This window comes from Euleptes europaea, chromosome 9 (assembly GCF_029931775.1).
Source record: "Euleptes europaea isolate rEulEur1 chromosome 9, rEulEur1.hap1, whole genome shotgun sequence".
In the NCBI taxonomy this organism is placed as follows: Eukaryota; Metazoa; Chordata; class Lepidosauria; order Squamata; family Sphaerodactylidae; genus Euleptes; species Euleptes europaea.
The window spans coordinates 90,965,468-90,992,270 of record NC_079320.1 but is presented as its reverse complement, the minus strand read 5'-3'; the positions used below and the strand labels follow the sequence as shown (position 1 = coordinate 90,992,270).

General features: G+C 50.6%; 1 protein-coding gene across 1 annotated transcript; it reads left to right on the top strand.

Moving 5' to 3' along the window:
- Positions 1–1,007: 1,007 nt before the first annotated feature.
- On the top strand, positions 1,008–26,803 carry HTRA3 (HtrA serine peptidase 3). The gene is made up of 11 exons (XM_056855129.1): positions 1,008–1,159; positions 1,564–1,700; positions 1,789–2,376; positions 7,391–7,487; positions 9,183–9,405; positions 10,881–11,075; positions 11,724–11,756; positions 14,415–14,529; positions 16,964–17,012; positions 20,165–20,260; positions 26,611–26,803. The coding sequence occupies exons 1-11, from the start codon at positions 1,008–1,010 to the stop codon at positions 26,774–26,776; spliced, it is 1,851 nt and encodes a 616-aa protein (XP_056711107.1). The 3' UTR covers positions 26,777–26,803.

Below are 26,803 nucleotides of genomic sequence, written 5' to 3'. Positions count from 1 at the left end.
GGCTGCTGAGCTGCCAGCTGGCCCTTTGGGAGAAGTTCAACCCTCTGTGGGGCAGATTCTCAATCGGCTGCACCTCAGTCCGCCTCCGACCGCCTCCAGGCACTGGCTCAAGAATCTCCAGCTGTGGCTGACTCGGCTTCCAAGGAGGAGGGCGAGGCCCCGTCGGCACCCTGATGACACCACTTCAAACCTCTGGGCCAACTCTCCCAGCATAGGTATTACCGTAGCAGGCAGATGTGGAAGATGTTTGTGGTGTTTGTGTGCCCCCTTCCACTCCCGATGGATCTGGCTCCCACACAGAATGGTGAAGAATAGCAAATAGGCACCCACCACTGACATTGCTTGTGTATGAGTTATCCGTGGTGGTATCTGCTGGAGAAGAAACAGCTGAATTGACTGACTACTCCAGGACAGCATTGGCTCCTCCCTCTTCCAAAGGGGAGGAGCTTGTACAGCTGCCCCCATCGTCAGTCCCCTCGCTTCCAGAGCCCCTGAAAACTCCAGCCAGAAAGGGAACGATTGGGAGCCAGCTGCTCTGAGCCAGGAACTCAGTGTTGGCTGAGGGAGCGGCACCACGGAGGAGGTGTGTTCCTCATAGAGTCACCAGGCTTAAAACTGAACTTGTTTCTACTCTATCCCCAGTGCAAATGATTTCACCACAGAGATACAGGCATCCCAGGCCATGCCACATGCAATACAAGTCATTGGCAGCTTTGAATAAGTTGATAGAAGCGTAGGCTTTCTTTGAATTTGAGGTTTAGATCTTTCTTCGAAGGTTCCCAGGTTACTTTACTATTCAGCCGGCTTCTTGCTGTCATGAGTGCAATCCAGCCCAATTCCCTTCCAATCAAGAGATTAGATGTATTAGAATTTGGGGCAGGGCCTTTGAAGTGGTTGCCCAAAATACTCAGCCAGTGCCTGAGCCCTGATCTTGTAGGCAACGAACTGACAATGCAAAAGCATTTTCCCTGGAACTTGCTAAAGAGTCCTACCGTACTGTTTGGAAGATGCAGGAGGAGGGAGGGCTCCGTGGGCACACGCGCCTGGTTGTGCCTGCTTTGAAAGGGGGCTGCCGGGCAGGGGCCTCTGCCAGCACGGGAAGAGCCAAGGTTAATCGGAATGGGGGTCCTCAGGTGGCTGACGTTTGCAGACTGTCGATGTATGTTATATTCACTGATGTGCCCCAGAGGCATTTCGGGCAGAGTAGACGCCCCATGAGCCGGCCAACAGCAGGCTGAGCAAGAACGGCAGCAGTTTGCGTCCTGGGCTCCCAGGCACTGAAACCCTGGGTGAGCCCAAAGGTGTGGGCCAAGGGGTCGCCGCTGGGAGCTTGAGAGGGTGGTCGCCTAGGAGGAAGAGAGGGGAAGACCAGCTGCTCCCAGTTTGGTTCTTTCCTATTGGGTGGTGTGTGCTTTTGTATTCAAAGCCACTTTGGGTCCCTGCTGGCGAGAAAACTGGGAGACCCAAATGTGATGCAGCCATTGCAAAGGCAGCTGCCCCATCGACTGATATCCAATGATGCCGGCCGGCCATGGAATAGCCGTTCTTTGGTTTTTTCCGAAGAGGCTCCCTGACGGGCAGGCGGGGGGATGGGGGCTTTCGGGATCCTGCGCCTCCGGCCCTGAGGCGGCCGCCCGGGGCCGAAGAGCCGAGGGGCGCCCTGGGCCCGCCCGCTCCCCGCTCCCGCTCTTCTTCCAACGGCGCGGCAGGGAAGGCGTCGGCGTGGGCTGGCCTGCCAGAGGGGAGCGACCCTGCGGAGAGCTCCCCTTCCGTGGCCGCCTGGCGCAGCTCCGGCCCCTCCCGCCTGGCCCGGGGGCCCCTCTGGGTGCCGGCGTGTGGGGCGCGGGGGTGGGCTGGGGGGCTGGCCTTGGCGGCGGCGCCGAGCCCGCCCCTTCGGCGCGCGGCGGGGCGGCGGGGCGGCGGGTGGGTCGTCCGGCGTGGGCCGTGGGGCTGCGGGGCTGTGGTCGGGGCTGCGGGCCATGAGGGCGCTGGTGCTGGCGCTGGTGCTGGCGGCGCGCGGCTGGGGCGGGCAGTGCCCGGCGCGCTGCGACGTGTCCCGCTGCCCGAGCCCCGGCTGCCCCAGCGGCTACGTGCCCGACGGCTGCAACTGCTGCGTGGTGTGCGCGGCGGGCGAGGGCGAGGCGTGCGGGCGGGCCGGGGACCCGCCGTGCGGCGACGGCCTCCAGTGCCGCTCCGCGCCCGCCGCCCGGCCCCGCCAACGCCGCCTGTGCCGGTGCGAGCTCGCCGCGCCCGCCTGCGGCACCGACGGCCGCACCTACGCCAACGTGTGCCGCCTGCAGGCCGCCGCCCGCCGCGCCCTGCAGCAGGGGCTGCCCGCCGTCCAGCAGGCCCCCGCCGCCGCCTGCCGGCCAGACGGTAAGAGCCCGCGGGCCGCAGGGCCGGGGCAGGCAGGCAGGCAGGCGGGCGGGCGGGCGGGCGCGGAAAGGGGCTGGGAGCTCCGGCGGGGGCTTCTGGCGGGGGGCGGCCGTCTGCAGCCAGCGTGGCGCTCCGGGCTGGGCGCCGGCCGTGCCCGCGGCCCGCAAGGCGCCCTGGCCGCACATCCCGTCGGGCCGGAGGGCCGAGAGCGGGGAGGGGAGGGGAGGGGAGGGGAGGGGAGGGGAGGGGGCGCTCCGGGCAGGTCGGCGGTTGGGTTGGGAGGGGTCTGCGGTCGGTTCCCCGTTGGTCCGCCGGACTCCGCCCGGCAGCCCTGCCGCTGCCCGCCGCTCTCCCGCCGCCCTCGGGCTCCTGCCCCACACCTGACTGGGGTCGTACACAAATGGGGCTGACCCCTCGCGGGGGGCGGGGGGGGGGCTGGAGGCTGCTTCCCTCTGACTCCAGTTGTCTGCTCTGTTCGTGGCTGGTGGCTGGCTGGCTGGCTGGCTGGCTGGCTGCAGCAGCCCAGGTGCAGTCAGGCAGGGCGGCCCCCTGCTTTGGCGGCTGGTTGTCGCCTGTCGGTCCGAAGAGCAGGCGCATGGCTATGGCCCCCGGCCCGGAGTCTCTGCGAGGGCCCCAGCCAGCCTCCCAGGAATCCCCGTGGCCGGCCATGGCCCGTGGGGGCCTGCTTCCCGAGCACTGCTGGACTCAGGCTTTAGCCACACACTATTAACTCTGTATCGGCTGTGTTTTGTATCTCACCCTTGCGCCCACGGTTATTCTCACAACAATCCTGTGAAGTAGGGAAGGCCGGCGGAGTGACTCGCCCGAGGTCACCAAATGGGCTCCAGGGCTAGGTGTGTTCTAGTCCTGCGCTCTAACCACTATACCATAGCGGCTGGCTTTGGACACAGGCAGCCTTCATGCGGCTGTCATCCCAGTCACGGTTGCTTGGGGGCGAGGCCACTGCGGTCGGATGAGACTGATGTCTGAGCAAACCTGCGCCGGAGCTGGCAGAAAGACTGCAGATCTGTTTAGACTTCTGGCCCGGGTGTGGCGTCCTGCCAAGGGAAGGTCTGCAGGAACAGGCTGTCCAATTTGCTGTTAGGCATCTGCACGAGATCTCGTGAGGAGACAAAAGCGCCGCCGCTTCATCTCCTTCGTCTTTGGGTTTCTGTCAGAAGACCCTCCAGACTGGGACGGGGCCTGGCGCTGAGACCAGCCCACAGAAAAGCCTTAGCTGCAAAAACAAACACTCCAGGGCAGGGCAGGGAGGTCCTCCTCCTTTAGTTACAGACAGCTTCAAAACATTTATTTTGGATTTCTGCGGGTGCCAAGAGAAATTTCATTTGTCATCTTTCTAAGTCATGAAAAAGTATCTGTTTCTGTTTGGAAAGAAGTGGTGGCCATCTGAGTTGACCTGAGGAAGGATCTTCTGTTCAAAACTTGGGAGCCGGGGTGGGGTGGGGTGGGGACGACCCCTTGGCTTGGCATTCATAGCAACAGACATGGGTGTGCATATGGAGGTGCAAATGCTGGCTGAATGTAAGGAATGTAAATTTTCTGTCAATTATGCAAAACTGAACTATCCAAGAGGGCTTTTCTGTGCAGGCAATAGGGTTGCCCCGTACAAAATGGTTTTACAAACTTACTTGGATAAATTATTAGGGACTGTGGTCTATACGGCTGTGTTTAGCTTACTGTAAGTGGGGTCCTATTTATGTAATTTCTGCACTGCTTAACGTGTCATGTGATTACTTATGGGGTGCTTCAGTTCTTTCTGGTGGTTGCAGACTTCTAAAATCCAGACGCCCTGGTTACCGAGTGCCCCGTTTTGTAGCTTGCCCTGGCTCACTGGGTGCAGCCTGCTTTGAGTCCCTGTGAGAAAGGCAGGGACGTAAATAACGTAAATAAATAAGTGTGTTGAGAGGAAGGGGAAAGAAGGGGTGGGAGGGCTGAATGGGCATACCAGCGTATATGTAAGGTGTTCAAAACAACCTTTTTTGTTATCTTGTATGCACTAAATTAATAAATATAGATATTAAAAAAAACCAATCACCTATGTCTTTTAAAATCTAACCTGGGCCATCAGTTTAAAAAGAACTGGATAATTTCACCAATATTTTAGAATGGTTGGAATGATTTACCTGGTCGTATTTTCCTCACATTTCCGGCTACAGGGTGAGCTCTCAGCTTCTCTGGAGGGTGACTGTTAATATGCCCAGGGACAGGTGGAACCCTGAGTGCATCCGTATTACCCTCCACCCACCCACCCCATAGTCCTGGCTGGTGATTTTGACCTGAAGGACTTTGGCCACAGACTCAGTACCACCAGCCGGCCCACAAGCCAAAGGCTGTCTCTTGGTGTGAAGAGCAGCATAAGAGGCCTTCGCTTGGGTTTTGCATTCTTTGTGGTTTGGAAACTTTGAAGCCCCGGGAAACTCCTTCCCCGGGGGTGGGTAGGGGGAAATATAATTTGGGGGGGGGGGCGGGAGAATAGAAATACATGCCATGTTCTTATTGAACATAAACTTATTTTACGGCTTTAAGAACACTAAAGACTTATCTGTTTACATTTAACTTTACGAATGAAGTGAACTTTGACTGATGAAAGCTTATACCTTGGAAAACATTGGTCTTTAAGGTACTACTGTACTCTAATTTTTGCATATTTAAGAGTATAAGTGTCACAGGCTGTGACCTGGATGGTCCAAGCTAGCTTGATCTTGGAAGATAAGCAGGGTCAGCCCTGGTTAGTACTTGGATGGGAGACCACTGAGGGAAGTCCAGGGTTGCTACACAGAGGCACGCAATGGCAAAACCACCTCTGTTCGTCTCTTGCCTTGAAAACCCTGCTGGATCGGCTGCAACTTGACAGCACCCTTCCACCACCAAATGGTGTATTTGTGTTCTGACAAAATTGCAGCTATAGCCAACACTAGCCAGAGAAAGAGGTATAGCGTTTATACCGTTATTTTTGCAACTTAAGAAGAAGAAGAGTTGGTTTTTATATGTCAATTTTCTCTACCTTTTAAGGATAATCAAACCGGCTTACACTCTTCTTCCCTTCCTCTCCCCATAACTGACACCTTGTGAGGTAGGTGAGGCTGAGAGAGCTTGAAGAGAAGTGTGACTAGGGTTGCCAACCTCCAGGTACCAGCTGGAGATCTCCTGCTACTACAACTGATCTCCAGCCGATGGAGATCAGTTTACTTGGAGAAAATTGCCACTTTGGCAATTGGATTCTATGGCACTGAAGTCCCTCCCCAAACCCCACCCTCCTCAGGCTCCGCCCCAGCAACCTTCCACCGGTGGCAAAGAGGGACCTGACAACCCTACACTAGCCCAAAGTCACCCAGCAGGCTTCATATGGAGTAGTGGGGAAACCAACCTGGTTCTCCAGATCAGAGTCCACCGCTCTTTAACCACTGCACCATGCTGGCTCTTCTACTTAAGAAGTAGAAGGAAATAAAGCTAAAAATGGAATTTGGTGTACATAGTGTAATAAGCAAAAAAGAGTTTATTATTTGAACAGAGAAACAGTCACAATAGCGAGGGAATCAGTCTTGGATATGAACACAGAAAACATTGACCTCACTGAATATCGTATTATCTGGCCGAGGGTTCACATATAGCTGACGTATTGTGCTAATTGTGGACAAGATCATAAACCTGCTGTTGGGCATCAAGGAAAACCTAGTGGCGCTTGTGCGCCTGGTGTGCTGCATCCTCCACAACATCTGCCAATCCAGAGGCGGTGTGCTTCCAGCCCCCCCCCCCCCCACCGCTTCCTGTGCCACATGAATCTGAAGTCAGCGAGTAGCTGATCCAACCACAGTGGCTTCTGGGTCACCTGACCCAGCCTGGGGCAGGCTGTTGACCGCATGCAGGCCCATCATGAGGATGAAGGCTATTCGCAAAGCCCTCTTCCCGGACATCTGGGGCCCGGCCTTACAGCTCATCTCCAGGGGGCCCTGAAGGACCACTCCTGCCTTACAACTGCCCATCCAGCCAGTCAGGTATTTATCCCACACCTCAATCTCCCTCCTCTTCTATTGTCGGGCCTGTAAGGTGGAGCTTCGGTTCCGCCAGGGCAGTGGCAGCGTGCAGCAAATCTGTCTGCCGGCCTGGCCCTCGTGCCCCCCCTCCCACATTATGTGCTATTAGATCATCTGGTATTTTGGGCCAACTCCATACCAGCCCACTTAGCCAGTGTGCATTTGCTCCCGGTGCCTAAACTGGCAGCTGTATTTAGGCCGGGAGGACCTATGAGAGCCAGCACCCTGCTGCTTTTAACGCCATCTTTTACTACTGTTTCAATTAAATTTTAATCCATGTTATTTACTTAGGTAGTGTATTTTGAATTCTTGCTGTCCGCCCTGAGCCCTGCTATGCAGGGGAAGGGAGGGTTATAAATAGAAGTATTAATTAATTAATTAATACACCAATTATTACATGTGAGACACTGAGATGAGGAAATGGAAAAATGGAATGGCTCCCGTGATGCACGATCAGAATATCTCAGCTGTAGAACGTTAAGTTCGGCTTATTTTAATGTCAGCTTGTTTTGAAACCAGGATCCAGCTCTCAGACGAGCGTTCCCGTGCAGGCAGTTACGAGGTGATGAACCTGCAAGTGAGAAATCTGAGCAAGCCCCACTGTCCGCCTCCTGCCAATTTTCAGAGGACTTCAAGGTTGATGTTGACTTGCCTGTGGCTGCCGCCAGATTCTCCTGCAGTCCTGGCCGTGTGTCCTCTAAGTAGCAGACGGTCTGTTTCCACTCAGTCCAGCCCGCCCAGTATTATACAAAATCAAGCTGGGATCTTCCTTCCCACTTCTGCTTTGTCTCTTTCTGAGTGCCGATGTTGGCAGCCCTATGGGAAGAATGGGAATCGGCGTCACTGTAGGGGAGAAACATAAGATTGCCTTTGGAGCTGGCCTTATGGGTCATATAGAAATAAGATCTGGCTGATTTCCCAGTTCTTAATGACATTTCCATTTCTCTCTGCTAGTATAGATCAACAGCCAAACAGCCCAAGGTATAAGTTTAACTTCATTGCAGATGTGGTGGAGAAGATTGCGCCTGCCGTTGTGCACATAGAACTCTTTCTCAGGTAAACGTCATGCCTTTTATTTATTTAGTTAATGTGTTCAACTATTTATACCCCACTTTTCTCCCCGGTGGGACCCCGTGCAGCTTACGTCACCCTTCTCCCCTCCTTCGTTTTATCCTCACAACCTCCTGTGAGGTAAGTTAGGCTGAGCCTGTGTGACTGGCTCAAAGTCACCCAGCCAGCGTCCATGGCAGAGTGAGGATTTGAACCCGGGTCCATTGGCTTATTTTGTAGGACAGGTAGTGGGATGTGAGGGCGATCTGGCTGTAACATCTGTCACCCCATTGATCGCCAGGGTTGATTCGGCTGATCTGACTGGCTAGGTGGGTGTCCCCTGCCTTCCTCACCGCTCCATGTGCGTCCCTCCTGAAGCTGTGTGCTCTGTGGAAGAGGACGACCATCCCAGATAGGAGTGTACCGTTCTTTGGTCAAGGGTATACAACAGGTAGTGGATGTGTGCCTAAATAGTTTCTGGACAGAGAGCCCCCGTGCTGTCTTTGACCTGTGTTGGTGCTCCAGGCCAAGCAAGGCCTGCTGTGGCACGGCAGGGGAGGCGTTCTGGATCTGTGCCAAACGTTTTCAGGAGTTCAGAGAACTGCCCCCCCCCCAGACGTTGCATGGAAGAATCTGCCACTGATCTCTGAGTGACTGATGACTTTGGGAAGAAGAATGGGTGGATTGAGAATGTCGTGGATTATGATTTCTTCTGCTTGTGCCCAGAAGCAGTGGCTCCCCATGCCTTTGAAGAGAGCAAGGCCATTCCTGAAGGCCTTCTTCAGCAGGGAGGGAGGTGGCTCAGTGGTAGAGCATCTGCTTTGCTTGAAGAATTAGAAAGGGAATAGGGTGGTACTTTTAATGCCTGTCAAAAATTGTAGGCAGTTTTTACTGCATTCTGTACTAGGTGTATTATACTGGTTTTTATTTCATTGTTCTCTTGTAAAACAGTTTTGTTGCATTGTTCGTTGTACATATTATACTAGCCCCTTTTTCATTGTTTTCTAATTTGGTATCCACCTGGAGTGTTGATGAGAAAGGTGGACTATGAACGCAGCAAGTAAGTAAATAAAAATAGGTGAAGTGAAAGACCTCAACTCAAGACAGTGGAGAACCTCTGCCAGACAGAGGTGATGTTCCTCACCTTGATAGACCAAAGTTCTGACTTAGGAGAAGGCAGCTCCAGGTGTTCATGCGAATCACCAGTATGGCTCTCCAATGCTTGTGAACTTCCACAACGTTGCGTGATCTTCTTCTTTCATTAACCTATTTTAGCAGCTCTGTAATCTTTGCAGCAGCTCTAGAGCTGGGGAGGGAACCCCCAGCAGACGCGCTGAAGGCCGGCCGGCCAGCTGGGCCGTTTTGCTCAGCACACAGGGCCTTTGCTGCACCCCAGGGACTGAGGTGACCCCTGAAGCACTGGTGGTGCTGCTGGGGCTCAGCTTGCTCCTGGTGTGTCTGACCAAGTGCGACCTTCACACACACACACACACACACACACAAACACACACAAAACCTTTGTTTGTTGGCACACAGGCCTCTTCACAGGTGGGTGTTGTGGTTTTTCTGACGTTCAGGCTGGAAGAGAGGCCCAGTCCTGCTCCAGAGAAAACCGCCTTGTTTCATGCGTGGGGGTGGCCTGCCCCAGTTTTTCTGCCCGCTGTGCGACTTAAGAGCTGCCCTCTCTGGCGTCTTCTGCAGGCACCCCCTCTTTGGCCACAACGTCCCCCTCTCCAGCGGTTCCGGCTTTATTATGTCTGACACGGGGCTGATTGTCACCAACGCCCACGTGGTGACCAGTAGCAGCACGGCCACTGGGCGGCAGCAGCTGAAAGTGCAGCTCCAGAACGGGGACACGTACGAAGCGACGATCCAAGACATTGACAAGAAGTCAGACATCGCCACCATCAAGATAAAACCACGGGTAAGGAGCTGAGAGAAAACCTGCTCAGTGCTGGCCAGGTGCTTCCTCCGTTGACGTCAGTTGGGCTGGCCTTTGACCTCACTCCTTTTGAGGCATGGCTTCATTCATTTCGGCATGAGCAGTCCTTCTCAATTAAATTAAACATACTTGGAACAAACCTGTTTGCAGATATGATTTCTGACGTTAAGTATCACAAATGTGTCTGTGGACCAGTTAAAGGCGAAATTGTGTTTGTGTGGTGTTGTAAGGAGTTCAGAGCGGCTCTCCCCCCTTTCCAGTCAGGTGTGGGCTTTTCTTGCCACAGCTGATGTGCTGCTCTCACATTGCATCTCACCTTGCTCCTGTGACCCACAGCTGATCTGGTCAGGTGGCGCGTGGGAATTCTCAGCTTCCTGACCTGGTTGTGTAGCAGCCCTTTCCATCTTCGAAATCAGCATGCACAACCATCCTTTAAAAATGGGTTGAATTTAAAGAACGATGTTGTCCTTGTGTTTGAAAATAATGTACATGCAATGCACCACAACTGACTCTTCCCCATGAAAATACACAGTTGTTGGTATTGCTGTTCTTCACCATGTGTACGGCGAAGGCACGAGGAAGGAGCATTTGGGTGGAAAGAACCAAACTCTCTGTAGCGGAACATAGGAGGTTGGTGTCCTGATGCCTCCTCCCAGTCGGAGCCTTTTCAGGGCCATTTCCTTTTTGCAGCCATTCAGTGTGCCCTCTGCTGAGCTAAGTGGAGGCAACTTGACCAAAGTCAAAAATGAATGGCCGTTTTGGCCTGTGAGTCTCCCCCAAATGTAGCGAATCTCCATTTTGTAAACGCATGGCCACCTACGGGATCAGCCCACCTCCCTCCGAAACTTACCCAGGTTTTCCAATCCCTGGCTTGACGCGACTTAAAAGAAATAATCACTTCAACTCAGAGTGTTATCTGGTGCATTTGAGCACGGGGGCCGACTCCATTTCCTTCCAACACTCCTTTCCCCTCCCACCCTGAGAGAGGCAGCAAGAGAGGTGCTGCCCCCAGAGCAGGAGAAGGCAAAGAGGAGGGCCAAGAGAGGCAGCGGCGGCAGACACCTCGGGGCAACGGCCCAGCCGGCAGCTGCCAGATGGCCTTCCCCGACAGCCAGGCCCTCTAACGGCCGGCCGACGACTGAAGTCCCTCTAATGCGTTCAGTTTTTTGCTCTCGGATTAGAAAAGTGTGAGACACGAGAGGGACAAACCAACAACTCTCTAGCCAGGCATTAACAGCCCAAGACCCCCTGTGACCTTCATGCTCAGGCACAACATTTAGACTCAGTCTCCAACATGCACTCAGTGGAGCCGATGTGATTTGTGGTACTCCTGTTTCTGATCAGAGGAAAGTTTCCCCATGATCCCTGTTTCTGATCAGTCATTAGAATCGTCCTGCTAGTGTTCATGTTTAGATCTGCTCAGATGTAAGCCATCCTATTTTTTTTTAATCTTGCAGAAAAAGTTGCCTGTCCTCCTCTTGGGCCAGTCCAGTGATCTGAGGCCAGGGGAATTTGTTGTGGCCATGGGGAGCCCGTTTGCTTTGCAGAACACGGTGACAACAGGCATAGTCAGCACAGCCCAGAGGGACGGCAAGGAGCTGGGCCTGCGGGATTCGGACATGGACTACATTCAGACAGATGCCATCATCAACGTAAGTCGAAGCTCCGCTGCAGAAGCGGTCGGTTCTTCCGGGTCACACAGCTGCCTTCAGTGCGGCCTCCCATGGTGTCCTCTTGAGTTTTCAGGTGGAGAGGGGGAATTGGTACTGCTTAACTGCCAGGCCAGAGGAGAAGGTGGAGCTGGAGGGGATGCTGCTTGAGCCCTGCTGACGCTTGTATGACAAGAAGCGGCAAAGTTCCCTCTTATCCCCTGTGCATTCCAGCATCTATGTGAGGCTCCCGGGTGAAGTAACCTGAGGATCTGGAGTGAAGCCTCACCTGTGGGCACGTGATGCTCAACCCTTTCTCTCCTTTTCTGCTGATTCGGTGGAGATGGGGGTAGTATTGAAACGTTGCCTGGAGACAGTAATAGAATGGAGGAGGCCAACAGACTGAACCTCGATCCAGATAGGGTAGAGAGGTGCAGCAGGACATGGGTTGTCCTCTCATGAAAGAGCAGGTTCACAACCTGAGTCTGCTACTAGACCTGAGGCTGTAGAAGAAGGTGCAGGTTTCTTATGTAGCACACAGCAGCACTTCCCCCTTAAAATAATAAAATAATGAAATATAAAACACCTTTTTGAAATATGGCTTGCGTTTTCTGGAACGGGCCTTAACATTTTTGATGCTTGCTTTTGCAGTATGGGAATTCAGGAGGACCTCTGGTAAACTTGGTAAGAACTTGCTGCATTTTTGTGTTTGCATAATATGATGAAATTGCTACTTTAAAAAGCAGAATTTCAGAAATAGTCTCAAATGTGTGCAGTCTTGGTAGCTTCTGTTTGGCTTCCCTTCCAGCACCAAATCAAGCGGCCACTGTTCGCTTGTCAAAGAGTGCGGCTGTTTTCAGATGTCACCAAACCAGAGCAATAAAGATCCATGTGCCGTGTAAACCCAAGTGGGAGGGAGAGGATGGGTCCACCCATCTGCAGGTGATCCCTGGTTCTCCTTTCATTCTAGTCGAGTCCCTTGAGGCTCTGATTTTATGTCTCCTCTGATTGGCTGCAGCTTTCCAAGGCCCCAGCCCCCCGCCCCCCCGAGAGATTCTGCAGTTTGAAGAGTGCTCTGTGTGCATCCAAAGCATCCTGCCCCCACACTGAGCTGTGCCAGACACCTTGGGTCGATTTTCTGATACTTTGCAATACCCTAGAACAGGGGTCCTCAACTTGTGGGCACCATGGCACCTGCCAGTACCTTTCCTGGCACCCACCAAGTGTTGTTAGAAAGTGGGTGGGGCCACCCAGGACTCTTACCTAGCTGGGCTTCTGTTTGGCTGTGCAGACTAAAATAGCATTTTCAGTGGCAGCTGCCACCATAGTGTTCGTTTTATTCTCTCTCACTCCTCTTTCTCAGTATATCTTTTAAATTGCTCCTCTTCTCCCCTGCACTTGAGCTTCTGCTGTGTGGTGGACTCCACCTCCTACAGCAGACATTTTATAGTTGCAACCCCACCCTGTGTCAGGATTCTAAAGGTGCCCCCATTTACAGGTCAATAAAAAATGTACACAGAATCTATTACATGATTCTTAGGTCTAATCACCTGAAAAATATTAACTACAACTTTGACACTGTGCAGACATAGAATAGAATCATAGAGTTGGAAGGGACCACCAGGGTCATCTAGTCCAACCCCCTGCACAATGCAGGAAATTAAAACTATCTTCCTCCCCACACCCCCAGTGACCCCTACTCCATGCCCAGAAGATGGCCAAGGTGCCCTCCCTCTCATGATCTGCTTAAGGTCATAGAATCAGTATTGCTGACAGATTGCTATCTAACCTCTTATTAAATACCTCCAAGGAAGGAGAACTTACCCCCTCCCAAGGAAGGCTGTTCCACTGTGGAACCGCTCTGTTAGAAAATTCTTCCTAATGTCTAGACGGAAACTCTTCTGATTTAATTTCAACCCGTTGGTTCTGGTCCGACCTTCTTGGGCAGCAGAAAACAACTGGGCACCCTCCTCTTTATGACAGCCCTTCAAGTACTTGAAGATGGTTATCATATCACCTCGCAGTCTTCTCCTCTTCAGGCTAAACATACCCAGCTCCTTCAACCTTTCCTCGTATTATTTGGTCTCCAGACCCCTCACCATCTTTGTTGCCCTCCTCTGGACACGTTCCAGCTTGTCTACATCTTTCTTAAATTGTGGTACCCAAAACTGAACACAGTACTCTAGGTGAGGTCTAACCAGAGCAGAGTAAAGCGATACCATCACTTCGCGTGATCTGGACACTATACTTCTGTTGATACAGCCCAAGATCGCATTTGCCTTTTTAGCTACCGCATCACACTGCTGACTCATGTTCAGTGTTTGGTCTACTAAGACCCCAAGATCCTTTTCACACACACTACTGCTCAGACAAGTCTCCCCCATCCTATAATTATGCATTTGATTTTTCCTACCTAAATGCAGAACTTTACATTTATCTTTACTGAAGTGCATGTTATTGTTTTAGCTGAATTCTCCAGCCTGTCAAGATCACCCTTGTATCCTGGCTCTGTCTTCTACAGTATTTGCTACTCCTCCCAATTTAGTATCATCTGCAGATTTAGTAAGCACCCTCTCTATTCCTTCATCCAAATCATTTATAAAGGTATTGAACAAGACAGGGCCCAGGACAGATCCCTGAGGAACTCCACTAGTCATTTCTCTCCAAGTGGATGAGGAACCATTAACAAGCACTCTTTGGGTGCGATCTGTCAACCAGTTACGGATCCACCTAACAGTAATAGGATCTAAACCACATTTTACCAACGTGTCAACGAGAATATTATGTGGGACCTTATCAAAAGCCTTACTGAAATCAAGGTAAACTATGTCTACGGCATTCCCCTGATCCAGCAAGGTAGTAACTTTCTCAAAAAAGGAGATAAAATTAGTCTGACATGACTAATCTATTAGTCATCTGTTCAATGTTATTACTTAGATGAGACAATGACCCTTTAGAAATGGAAAATTTCCCATGATAATATAAAGTACCGGAAAGTGTTCTGCCCTACATCTCTGCTGGCCACTGCAGGATATAGGATGTGGGGCTAGATGGGTCCCTTGTCGGGTCTAGGAGGGCAAAGCCTTGCCTGGTTTTATGTCAGAGGAGCTTGTTGCATGAGGGGGCTTCCCACCCGTCTCCGCCCCGCCTCCCTGCAGACTTGCCCTTTCCTCGGAAGCGAATTGCCAGCCATGCTGGCCTGAGCCCCACAGGTGCTCCGAGCCACCGGCCCCACTGTCTTCACAACACAGCAGAATATCGGTAAGCAAAGGGCAAGCTGCTAAAATTTAAGAAAACATTAAATGCTTTTAAAATAACAAAATGTGTGTCTTTTGTCAACAGGATGGGGAAGTGATTGGTATCAATACTTTAAAGGTTACTGCAGGAATTTCCTTTGCAATACCATCTGATCGTATCTCCCGATTTCTCTCCGAGAATAACAGCAAACAAAGTAAAGGTAAAATTTGTTAAATGGTTTGTGTGTGTGTGTAATTAAGGAAGAACGGTTGCTGCAGACTCCATGCAGATAATCACGCTGTCCGGTGCTCTCAGTCAACCTGACAGGTTCCTAGAAGTGCCTGCACACTAAAATAGCTCCCAGCATCAACCCTTTGAAATGAAACCTTCACTTTGACGAGGCTCATCTCTACTGCTCATCTACAAAGTGCTGCTTGGTGCGCTGCAGGCCTCTTCTGCACATGTGGGAAACCCTTCACATTGGCTGTGATAGGACAGACGTCAACATAAGTTAAGATGTTATTGGATAAAATGCTACCATTGTTTCTAATTTGAAAAACAGAAACAGATTCCATTAATGTGCCAGAAACCAAAACTGTGATTGCATATTAACAGATTCATGTATTGTTTTGCTCTTGGAACTGAATCTCAGCTTTGCAGCTGAACCTTTCCCCAGTTGTTCCAAGTGCCGCCTGAGGGAAACGGGCCCTCTCCGTCTCCTCTACCATTGGCAAAGAGTCGGCGTGCCGCCATGTTGCTGGCAGTGGGACCAGCCGTCTGGAAGGGGCCCCATCACTGTATGCAGACAACGGTGGCCACAACTTCCCGCTTTTGTCATTTTGTGCCTTGCAAAGGGAGTGACGCCGTGATGCCACCTTCCCCCCCACACACACACCTCTCAGGTGTGGCATCCCATCAGGCTTCACGGCCTTCCCAATTCTTTTTGATTTTAAAAATGTGCCTAGACAAATACCAATGGCAGTCTAAAATCTTTCATGGAGCTCTCTCAGTTTTGCTGACTGGCTTCAAGTGGGGATCCTGCCCTGAACTGTTGATGCCCCCCCCCTCCAGCCGCAAGGTTGTCTTTGGATCAGAAGGTGTTTTCTCCTGACTTCCTAGGAGAGTCTGTTCACAGAGCTGTTGGGTCACAGAGCTGTTGGGTCACACCTTCAAGATGGACAGATGTTTGAAGCAGAGGTGTCTCTGGAGGGAGCCGGCTGTGTGAGGCTCCTGTTAGTTTTCACAGCAACAAACTAATGTGGCTGACCCCCTGAATTTATAGTCGGTTCATTAAAAAAAGAAATTGTTTAAAAATGTTAAGCTAATATTGTAAAAGTAAAAGCATAATCTTAGCTTCCAAAGGCCAGTCCAGTCCCTACATTGCTTTTGAAATTGATGGGAAAGGCTTTTGAGGGTGTTATGAAAACACTATCCTATACGGTTGATAACCAATAATAATAGAAATAATAGAAATATAATGTAAGAATTTAAGTAATAAATGTATTATTAGATACGAAAATGTAATCAGAATACAGACAAGTGTGAGTTAGAGAAGGTTGTAAGTGAAATGCAACTAGGAAGTTAGTTCCAATATGATGCAATAATTTGTTTATGTTTGTATGTTTGTGTTTTTAGTTCGGAAAATAAAAATTAAAAAAAATGAAAACCCTGTCCCACACTCACACGGGTCCTCCAGCTTTGGGCCATTTCTTGAGGAGGAGAAGGGAGATGGAAAGGTGCCCCTCTAAGTGTGGTCAGTGAGGAGTGCCCATTGGGCATTGTCTCAAATGCCAGCTCAGTTACCACTTGTGGTACACCAGGAGGCATTTCCACTTGGAAGTCACATGATGTGTGCACACTTTTCCTTTGGGTGTACGAAACATTTGCAGGCCTCCCCCAGCAGCCACACAGAGGAAGAGAAGTTTCACATGATCAACCCCATCTGTGCATTCGGTTAGAAAAGATGATGTTTCCTTCGTTTCACCCTGTTCATGTGGCAGGGGGGGGGGGAAGGGGGGGAGCTGTAATGCTGAGCATCCTTGAGGAGTGGGCCAGGTGCCAGAGCTGCTTCGAGGTCATAGACAGAAAGAAGAGTACAAGAACTGGAATGCTGTTTTTTTAAGATAAAGAATACAAACATCTTTTTGAAGAGACTACATAGATGTATAGAGGATTTCAGCAGAGATGTTGTCTAAATGTAGGAAACCTCCAGATGTTTTGCCCTTTCCATAAGCAGCCTTCCATCCCCCATTGGAGAGCAGTCTTTCTTCAAAGAGGACTTTTCACACTAGACTGTTAAGGAGTCCTGACCCCCCCCCCACCCCAGATGACCGAGTGAGACAAGAACTCCATCGTTCAATCTGCTCTGTAGAGTTTTATCTGACTCTCACACTAACTTTGTTCTGCAGTTAAAACACATATTTTTTTGCCCTCAAGTGACAACTGACTTATGGCAACCCCACAGTGGGATTTTCAAGGCAAGAGGCGTTCAGCTGTGGTTGGCCATCACCTGCCTCCACGTCACACCCCTGGTATTCCTCGGAGGTCTCCCATCCAAATACTTGCCAGGGTCAACCCTGCTTAGCTTCTGATGAGACCTGATGAGATCATGCTAGCCTGGGCTATCTTAACCAGGGTTTCTGTTTTTATTCCAGATGGGAGGAAAAGGTTTATTGGCTTAAGGATGCTGACAATAACACCCGCGTAAGTCTCTCTTAACGTACGAGAATGCAAAATACCCTGAGCTGCATCCCTCTGCTGTGCTGCTATTTCTGCCACGAGAAATGGCTTTTCTATGTGGGGGCCTGAGCCCCCTTGCTCAGTAGCTGCACCATGCAGCCCTGCATCACCAGTGGGGGTGGGGTGGTGGGAGGCCCTGGATGCAGGCGACCATTCTCCCATAGTGTGGCTCTAAACCTGTTGGCCTCAGGTGCCCCCTGACTTAACTTAGGGCCTGTAACATGTGGGTTTTTTCTTTTAGGAAGTGCAGACAGAGAGACCGCAGTGGAAAGTGGAAGCCTGGCAGACGGGGGAGGGGGGGAGGGTTCTTCACCCTCACCTCTCCACTTCTTTCCTGCTTAGCCAGTTGACTCCTTCCCCCGGCTACCTTTTGCTCCACAAGCCACAGTTATCCTGTGGGCCAAAAAGCAACTGGGGTGGTGGTGTGAGAGAGAGCAATTTTAAGCAACAAACAAGCAGAGGGGAAAGAATGGGGGGGAAATCCCTTCCCAGCCCTTCCCTTCCCTGCCTCTGCCCATCTCCCGCTTTGGACAGCAGCTTCTGAGGCTGCATTTTGTAAAAGACAGAAGCATTTGGGGCCAGTTGCTTGTGACTGAATGTCCTTTTGCCCCTAATTAGTTTTCCCCTTCAATGTTCACCTGGATTTTGCAGATGTCAGTTTTCTTTTGAAAAAAACAAAAACAAAATCCAAATGCCTGATCAACTGAAAATCTCTTCCACTGCGTTTGGAATTTTATGGGCTCCCTGGAGGGAAGGAATTCCAAGTTGTGGGGGGGGGGAGATGATAGTCCCTCTAGTTGCCCGTGGAGGAGGCTGCCCTTGGCTGGCTGCAGGCATCGCAATGGAAGAGAGAACTCGTTCAAATTCTCAAGCAGCCAGTATGCCTGGACAAGCAGTGGCTCGTGGAAGGAAGGGGGTTGCTTGCCTGAGCACTGTAGTTTGGGAGAAGAAGGCTCAGCAGGAGCAGAGATTTCCAGTGGGTTGCTGCAGCCCTGGAGTAAGAGAAGCCTGGGAGATCTCCTGCTGACCACTTGGAGAAGAACTGTGGGTTGCAAAGAGAAACAGACATTTTAAACTAAGGAAACTTGGTGAGTAGCTACTGTATAGATGCCAGCCAAGTAATCCAGACATCTGTGAGCCCCCAGTTCCAGTTCCAAGTGCCAAGTTCATAGATGTGTCTCACTCTTTGCAATACCCTCAAGGCCCAACAGCTTCTAAAACTCCAGGAAACTGTGAAGCCATGGCTGGCTCAGTCCAACTGCCTCACACACCCCAATCAGGATCAGGAAGGTCTGTGATGCATTTATGGTACTTCACTTATCCAGAATCCTGGCCCTGTGCCTGGTGTGGACTTGCTGAGAAGTTTGTCAGCCCCTCCCCCCTCCCTGCCATGCGATGTCCTAATTCAGCTTTTCTACTTGTTTTCCTACCAGCAATCCTTGGCTTTCTTCTTCATGATGGTAGCAAAAGCTCGCCTTTGGCCTTTTAGGCATGGCTGTTTCCCTCGCCGTCACCCCTCCGATGACTTTGGGTCTTTGGGTTGTTTATGCATATTGTTTCCAATCATCAGAGGTTGCCTCACTCTCCCCTTACATTTCTCTGCATTTTGCCCACATTTTTAAATTTGCGATGAAACAGGTCTCTGAAAACGCAGGTAAAATGTGGGGAAACACAGGGGGAGAGTAATGCAGCCTCGGACGATCGGAAACAGCATGCCTAATCAAAACAAAGACCCAAAGTCGTCAGAGGGGGCATGGCGGGAGAAACAGCCGTGCATAAAAGGCCCTTTGTTCTCAGGGAAACTGCAGAGAACCCCATGTCAGAACAGGACCAAGTTTCATGATGGCAGAATGCGAGACGGATCATCAGTGCACTCTTTCCCTGCGGGGTGAATGAGGCGGCAGTCTCTCCTGTACACGGCGGGGGGTGGTGGTGTCTCTCTCTCTTCATCACTAATTCTTTGCCCCCAAGCCCAGTCCTCACAATGCTCTACAGAGGACACATCCAGAATCACCTGGACCAGTCTATACACCTTACTATCCAAGGTGCTATAGGATAGACAGAAAGTCTGTGGCCTCAATTTGATTTAATTCCTGGGTAGCTGATCTTTTATTTCCCACCTAGTTTGCAGTGAACATCTGGAGAGAGAGACAGACAGACAGACAGACAGACACAGACACACTGCCCTACCCCAAGATGGGTAGGGACCAGGTTTTCTCTAATTCCGCACCTCCCCCACCCCATCGCACTGATTCCACACTCCCCCCATCACACATTTGGGTCTTCCAATCATTCCTCAATCCTTCCCTCACAAGAAAGCCCCCTGACCCCCTTTCCCCACTCTCCTCTTCCTTAACCCCACCCCCACCCCACCTCCAATCCAGGGAAGCAACACATGAACACACAAATGAAGCTGCCTTATTCTGAACCAGACCCTTGGTCCATCAAAGCCAGTATTGTCTACTCAGACTGGCAGCAGCTCTCCAGGGTCTGAATCCAGACTAACAAAGACAACATTCAACAATAGCCATGCAGATTAGCTTTGGATTACACACATTAACAGATCACTTCAGGATACAATGGTTCCATATTAACATACCATACCATCATTAGCACATTATCTTGATACTTACAGGACAATGATTAGCACATTACTTTTGCAGGACAATATTCAGCTCAAACCCAACCCCTTTCTGACTATATATTACTCTTCCTACACCCTTGACACTGAGAGACACTGTCCTTCAGTGTTACTCCTCTGAAGATGCCTGCCACAGTTGCTGGCGAAACGTCAGGAAAGAAAATTCCAAGACCACGGTTACACAGCCCGGATAACCTACAAGAACCTATGGCAACACTGTTTAAAAAAGAAGAATGTTGAAGTAGAGATCTTTAAATTCTGTTAACTAGAAGGGAAAAAAATAAAATGTATCTAAAGAGTATCTAAAATGTATCTAAAATGTATCTATGGCAACACTTTAAAAAAGAAGGAGAATGTTGAAGTAGAGATCTTTAGATTCTGTTATCTAGAAGGGAAAAAATAAAATGTATCTAAAGAGCAGCGGTAATAGAAATACTAATATTAAGACAGCGTAATATTTCTGTGCATTTTTTAGACTTGTGGAAGAACTGAAGATTAACAATCCAGATTTTCCTGATGTCAGTAGTGGAATTTATATACATGAAGTTGTTCCAAATTCACCATCTCACAGGTATGTTGCTGACCTCAGGTGGAATTGTTTACTGCAAAAGAATCCGACGAGTCATATGAACTGGAAATCCTGATAGCTGCAGCTGAATGTTAGTAAGAAAGAAATAATAATCTGTAGGGAGAAAATTGGGCATGTATATTTGAGCCCATGTGGCCTAGTTCTCGCTCTGAGAGAGAAGGGCATCTGTGATTGGGTGTTTCGGCTTCGCATACTTCGGGAGGCAGGACCTAAAAAACTTTCACTCCCACTTCCTGTCTCCTGGGATCGCCCCCTATCTCTCCAGTTCTTTCCTGCCTCACTATCGGGAGAGCGTGTTTTTTGCAGCTCTCTGCTCAGCTATAGGAAAGGTTTCCTCTTGTCTTCTATCCTTACCTAACCTCTTACCCCTTTCCTAGTCGTTTACCTTTTGTGGTTTAATTCTGTATGTCGCCCTCTGTGTTTGTTATTCCCTTCAGGGATTTCTGGGGGTGAGGGGACCATAACTGGGTTCCCGCCAAAACAAAACGGCGGAGGGTCGCCTAGACCAATTTATTATGCAGGGCGACTTGGACCCTTCCCTTCTGAAACCAGCTACAGATGGGGAACAGCCCTCTTGCAGCCAGTCGGCAAGCGCTAAGGCTAAAGCTAAAAAAGCCGTGCTTAAGAAAAAGAAAGCCGGCTCGGCGCGTGGAAAAGCGGCGAAACACCTCCTCACGGCCGCCCGGGTCCAAAAAGCCCCGAAGCTCCGGAAATTGAGTGCAGAGCTGATACAGTCTGTGGGCGCTCAGGGACACACAGCGGCTCCGGCCTGTGAGGGTTCCCAACCTCCCTGTGCAAACTCCATAAAATCACTTGCTCAGACGGTCATGCAGAAACAAGGAACTTTATTGGAAGCTTCAGGTTAGTATAGGCCCTACAATGGCAAAGTTGCAAGTGCTAGCAATTTCACAAAGACAGAATTATAACCCCTACAGGGAAGCAGATGTCAAATGCATGTTATGGGAATCTACGAGATAATTGTGCATGGTACAGGAACATCAAAGATCTCAGGAAGCTCGTTATTGCTATCTACACACCAAGGCCATAGCTGGTGGGAGGGAGTCGGAGAGAGCAAGGGAGGTGGATGGTGGGAAGAGACATTCCAACCTGGGGCCTGCTGGACGCAGCGCCTGAACCAAAGAAAGGCAAAAGGCCTGGACTGCTTTTATGAGCCCAGGGGGGGAGCACACAAAGCAAAAGCTTACAGACCCTTACACGGCCGCTCCGATCCCAGCTTATGCCCCCGAGCATACAACGGCTATTGCCGTTCCGACTGGGCCGCGGCGCAGAGCACACAGCGGCGGTTGCCGCTCCGACTCCACAAGATGCCGACTCAGCTTACCCAGGGCCTGCCGCCAGAACAGCCACCGGTAACGTACCCTCGCCATCGGTGATTGGAGGTTTTACGCGCAGAACTCGCAGCGCTCATTAGGGATTCCTTTGCAGAGGGGTTGCGCATGGTTAGCTTAGCCCCCCCGACCCCCCCTCTCGCATCAACCTCCAGGGAGGCCTGTCCTCCTAGGCGCAAGAAAAACGCCAGTTCCCGCGCCAAAGCAGGCAAACTCGACACACCTACTACAGGGGCTGGTTTAAGACCTCAGCCGGTTTCTATGTCCGGGCAGCAGGGGCCTGACACTTCTCCCTTCTCCTCGGACGAGGAGTAGGAAGAGAGAGAGGAGGGCGAGTTCTCTTCTAGTGGAGAGGAGATCGTTATGGAAAATAAACAAAACAGGATATTTAATGCAGAAGATTTTCCCTCACTCTTAACTAAAACCTTAGCGGCATTAGACCTGTCAGAGGACCCCAAAAGTTCATTTTCTGAGAAACTAAAAGGGTCAAAGGAATTTTTCCACATGAACGACTCCCCCTCTAGTTTTATCCCGGTCCCAGATTACTTCACAGGACTGATAAAGGCAGAATGGGTGAAGCCCCTATAGGGGGAAAGGGCCCCTCAAATCACAAAAAAGTTTTATAATTTGGCTACTGCATCTGCAGACCTTTTATGCTTACCCACTGTAGAATCCTCAGTTTCTGCCTTGCACTCTTCAGACCTGGCCACGGAGGAAGGCCAAGTAATGATTAGGGACCCAGTCGATCGCAAGGTTGATCTAGCCTGCAAACGCTCCCATGAAGCCTTGGCTCTGGCCACTAGTGCGTCCATCACCTCGGCCCTTGTATCTAAGGCAGCAATAGTGTGGGTCAGAAAGCTAGGTCAGCTCATCCCCAAAGATGACAGGAATGCCCTAGAGGGAGTCTCAAGGATTCTAAAAGCGGTTTCCTTTCTGGCAGATTCTTCCCTAGACACCATGGTGTTCTCTGCCAGAGCAATGGCTACTACAGTAGCTGCCAGGAGAGCTATATGGATACGTCCCTGGCAGGTAAAGCATCGCTCCAAAATAGTGCTAATGGGCTACCCATATCAGGGCAGCAAACTGTTTGGAGAGTCACTAGAACCAATCCTTGTTGAAACCAAGGATAAGAAGAAGGCCCTTCCCAAGGTCTTACGTAGGGATAATAAATATCCAAACCAGACTCCCTTTCGGTCTTTTCACACCATGTCACTCTACAAACAAGACAATAGGAGAGGTCAGTGGAACCCCCAATGTGGTTCCTTTCGCAGAGGTGGTCGATATTCCAGGAACTCCCGATCCTCCAATTTCCAATCAGATAGAGGGGATAAGACCCCGCGACAACCTAAACAGTGACTCTCTGCCACAGCCTGTGGGGGGCAGGCTCAACCTTTTCCTGGACCAATGGTCCTCCTCCCACCCAGACTCCTGGGTCATGCGGATAGTGTCATTGGGTTATCAAATAGAGTTTTTCAGGAGCCCTCCAAATCGGGTGGTTCCTTCCCCTCGCCCTCTGAACAGGGAAAAGCAAACGAGAACGCTGGCGGCTATTCAACATCTAGTAGACATACATGCCATAGAGGAAGTTCCTCTCCTGGAACGGAAATCTGGCGTCTATTCTATATTCTTTACTGTTCCAAAAAGAGATGGCAATTGGCGAGCCATTCTCGACTTAAAATTCTTAAACAAGTTTGTCCATCGAAAAAAGTTCCGCATGGAGACCCTGAAATCCATCTCAGAGGCCCTCAGACCAGGAGACTTTCTGACGTCAGTGGATCTAAGAGAAGCATACCTGCACATCCCGATCCATCCTTCACACCGCAGGTTTCTACGTTTTCAGTTTCACCATCAACACTACCAATTCAGAGCCCTCCCGTTCGAACTGACCTCCGCCCCGCGGGTGTTCTCCAAGGTGATGTTGACGCTGGTGGTGATGGCGCACCAAAGGGGCATAAGAATCTACCCCTATCTGGACCATCTTCTGATATGTGCCGCCTCAGAACAACAGAGCCTAGACCACACGTCCATCGACCTAAAAATGTTGTCAGATCATGGGTTTCTGACAAACGTCGCCAAAAGTCAGCTGACACCATCCCTACACATTCGTCATCTAGGGGTCTATATCGACACGACCAACAACTTGCTCATATTGCCGGAGGACAAGATTGCGAAGATTTGCACCATCGCCAGGAAGACGATCATTGCCAAGTCCTCTCGTCTCATGTCATTGGCCAAATTCCAAGGTCTGATGATATCCTGCATCCCTTCTGTCCAGTGGGCGAGGTTGTACGCCAGACCGCTCCAGGATTTTCTCAGCATATACCAAAAGGACATTGCGCGAAAGCGCGACAGGAGCTTAACTGTCCCGGAACTAGTGAAATCCAGCCTGGTTTGGTGGTCAGAACCCACGTACCTGTCCAAAGGTCTATTATTCATCAGACCCACACCGACAGAGATCTTCACCCACGCTTGCCTCTCAGGATGGGGAGCCACGCTCCTGGGCAGGCCTGCACAGGGAGTGTGGAACTCTCGAGAGAAAAGACTTCACATCAATGTCCTCGAGACCAGAGCAGTCCTAAAGACCTTGAAATTCTTTCAACCACAGATCCGGGGCGCGAACCTCCTGGTCAGAACAGACAATGTGGCCACAAAGGCCCACACCAACAAGCAGGGGGGGTCTCGCTCCGCGGTACTCAGCAAGGAGGCCAGGTCGCTGATGCTCTGGGCCGAAGCCAATCTGTCATTCATCTCAGCAGAACACATTCAGGGGACCCTGAATATGCAGGCAGATTGGCTAAGCAGGGAAACCCTGAACGAAGCCGAATGGTCTCTCCATCATGAGGTGTTCCATCAGATCTCCCAACGGTTTGGTCAACCAACAGTGGACCTGTTCGCAGCACAAGGAAATAAGAAACTAGAGAGGTTCTTCACACGTTACAAACAGCACGGGGCAGAACAGACAGACGCGCTGGTAGCCCCATGGCCCAGGGAGCACCTATATGCCTTCCCTCCGTTCCCGCTAATACCACGAGTTCTACGCCACATACGGGGTCTACAGGCATCAGTGACACTAGTAGCTCCATACTGGCCTCGTCGACCATGGTTTCCAGTCCTGATGGAGTTGTCCACCCAGGAACCTTGGAAGTTACCAAACAGAGAAGACCTTCTCCATCAAGGTCCAATCCTTCATCCCAACCCAGGATGGTACCATCTGACCGCCTGGGCATTGAAAGGAACCGGTTCCTAGCTCTAGGCTATTCCACAGAGATTACCAAAACCATTTTGGCGTCCCGGAAACCCTCAGGATATACAACACCTCGTGGAAAGCCTTTGCAAGATGGTGTCGCCGCAAAAGGGTTAATTCTTTGAAACCGCGCATAGTAGATATCCTTCACTTCTTGCAGGATGGTCGCAAACAGGGACTAAAAGTGTCTACTCTCCGCAGACAATTAGCAGCAATTGCCACCATAGTTCCCAAGGTCTCGGGGTTCCCGATCACAAAGCACCCTCACGTCCAGGCCTTCCTGAAGGGAGTTACACTAATATCCCCACCTGTCATCCATAGGTTCCCGACATGGAGTTTGCATACCGTCCTCACGGCGTTGACCAAGCCACCTTTTGAGCCTCTCCGACAAGTAGATCTCAGTTGGTTGCGCATGAAAACCCTGTTTTTGACAGCCATTACATCAGCCCATAGGGTCTCGGAGCTTAGTGCCCTATCTATTAGGCCAGGTCTCTGTACTTTTCATGCTGATAAGGTGGTGTTAAGACCGGACCCATCCTTTTGTCCAAAGGTCAGTTCCAGGTTTCATAGGGAACAGGAGTTAGTGCTACCCTCCTTTTGCCCACACCCGAAGTCTCAAAAAGAAAAGGAATGGCATTCTCTAGAGTTAAGGCGAGCCCTGCGGATTTACATAAGACGCACAGGTCCTCTTAGGATTTCAGATTCTCTTTTCACCAATCTCACCCCACCTAATAAGGGAAAACCCATGTCCCGGGCGGCGGTTAGTAGAACCATCACAAAATGTATCTCTCTCGCTTACACTCACAGTAATCTGCCAGTTTCCCCTAGGATTACTGCCCACTCAGTGAGGAGCACGGCCACGTCTACTGCCTTTGACCGTAGGGCTCCCCTCGAAGAAATATGTAAGGCTGCTACGTGGTCTTCTATATCCACGTTCGTTAGATACTACAAGCTAAACCTATATGCTTCGTCGGACGACGCCTTTGGCAGACGGGTCCTTCAAAGTGTATTGCAGGACGTCTAATCCCACCCATCGGGGGACAGCTCTGGTATGTCCCAATCATAGATGCCCTTCTCTCTCAGAGCGAGAACGAGCCTTGGATACTTACCGTGAAGGCTCCTTCTGCTCTGAGATACGAAGGGCATCTCCCCGCCCAGACGTTCTGAGCAATATAAAAGAAAGTTATCACGGGTATTCCTCCCTGTAATGGTAAATTTAACTTCTAAAAAAGTAAGTCAGTTTCTCACTAATATTTTTATCTGTAAGCATTGCCTTGTTTCCTACTTAGGTAGCATACGTTTATGACTGTTACTTACCTGTTTGCACTGTTTTTTCCTGTGCTACTGTTTTCTAACCTGTTACACTGCTGTTATGTGTTAACAATGTTATATTCTCTGAGCTTGCTTCCTTCCTGGGGAGTTTATGTTTGAGCCCGCTAATTCTCGGAAAGTCTTGAACTGGAGAGATAGGGGGCGATCCCAGGAGACAGGAAGTGGGAGTGAAAGTTTTTTAGGTCCTGCCTCCCGAAGCATGCGAAGCCGAAACATCCAATCATAGATGCCCTTCGTATCTCAGAGCAGAAGGAGCCTTCACGGTGAGTATCCAAGGCTCGATTTCAACTATGGACAACAGCTCTCCAGAAGTATGTGAAGTTCTTCTACGTAAGAACTTCAGTCCAGTCACACACCTGACAAGAAAAGCTTTAGCTTAGGATCTCTGTCTTTCTCCTCCAATGCAGAGGTGGGATTAAGGATGGAGACATCATTGTGAAGGTGAACGGGCGTCCATTGATGACTTCTGCTGACTTGCAAGAGGCGGTGATGAAGGAGTCGCCTCTACTGCTTGAAGTTAGAAGAGGAAATGATGACTTACTGTTTAATATAGAACCTGAAGTCATGATGTAAACCAAACTGAGGAAGAGGGTTGTGATT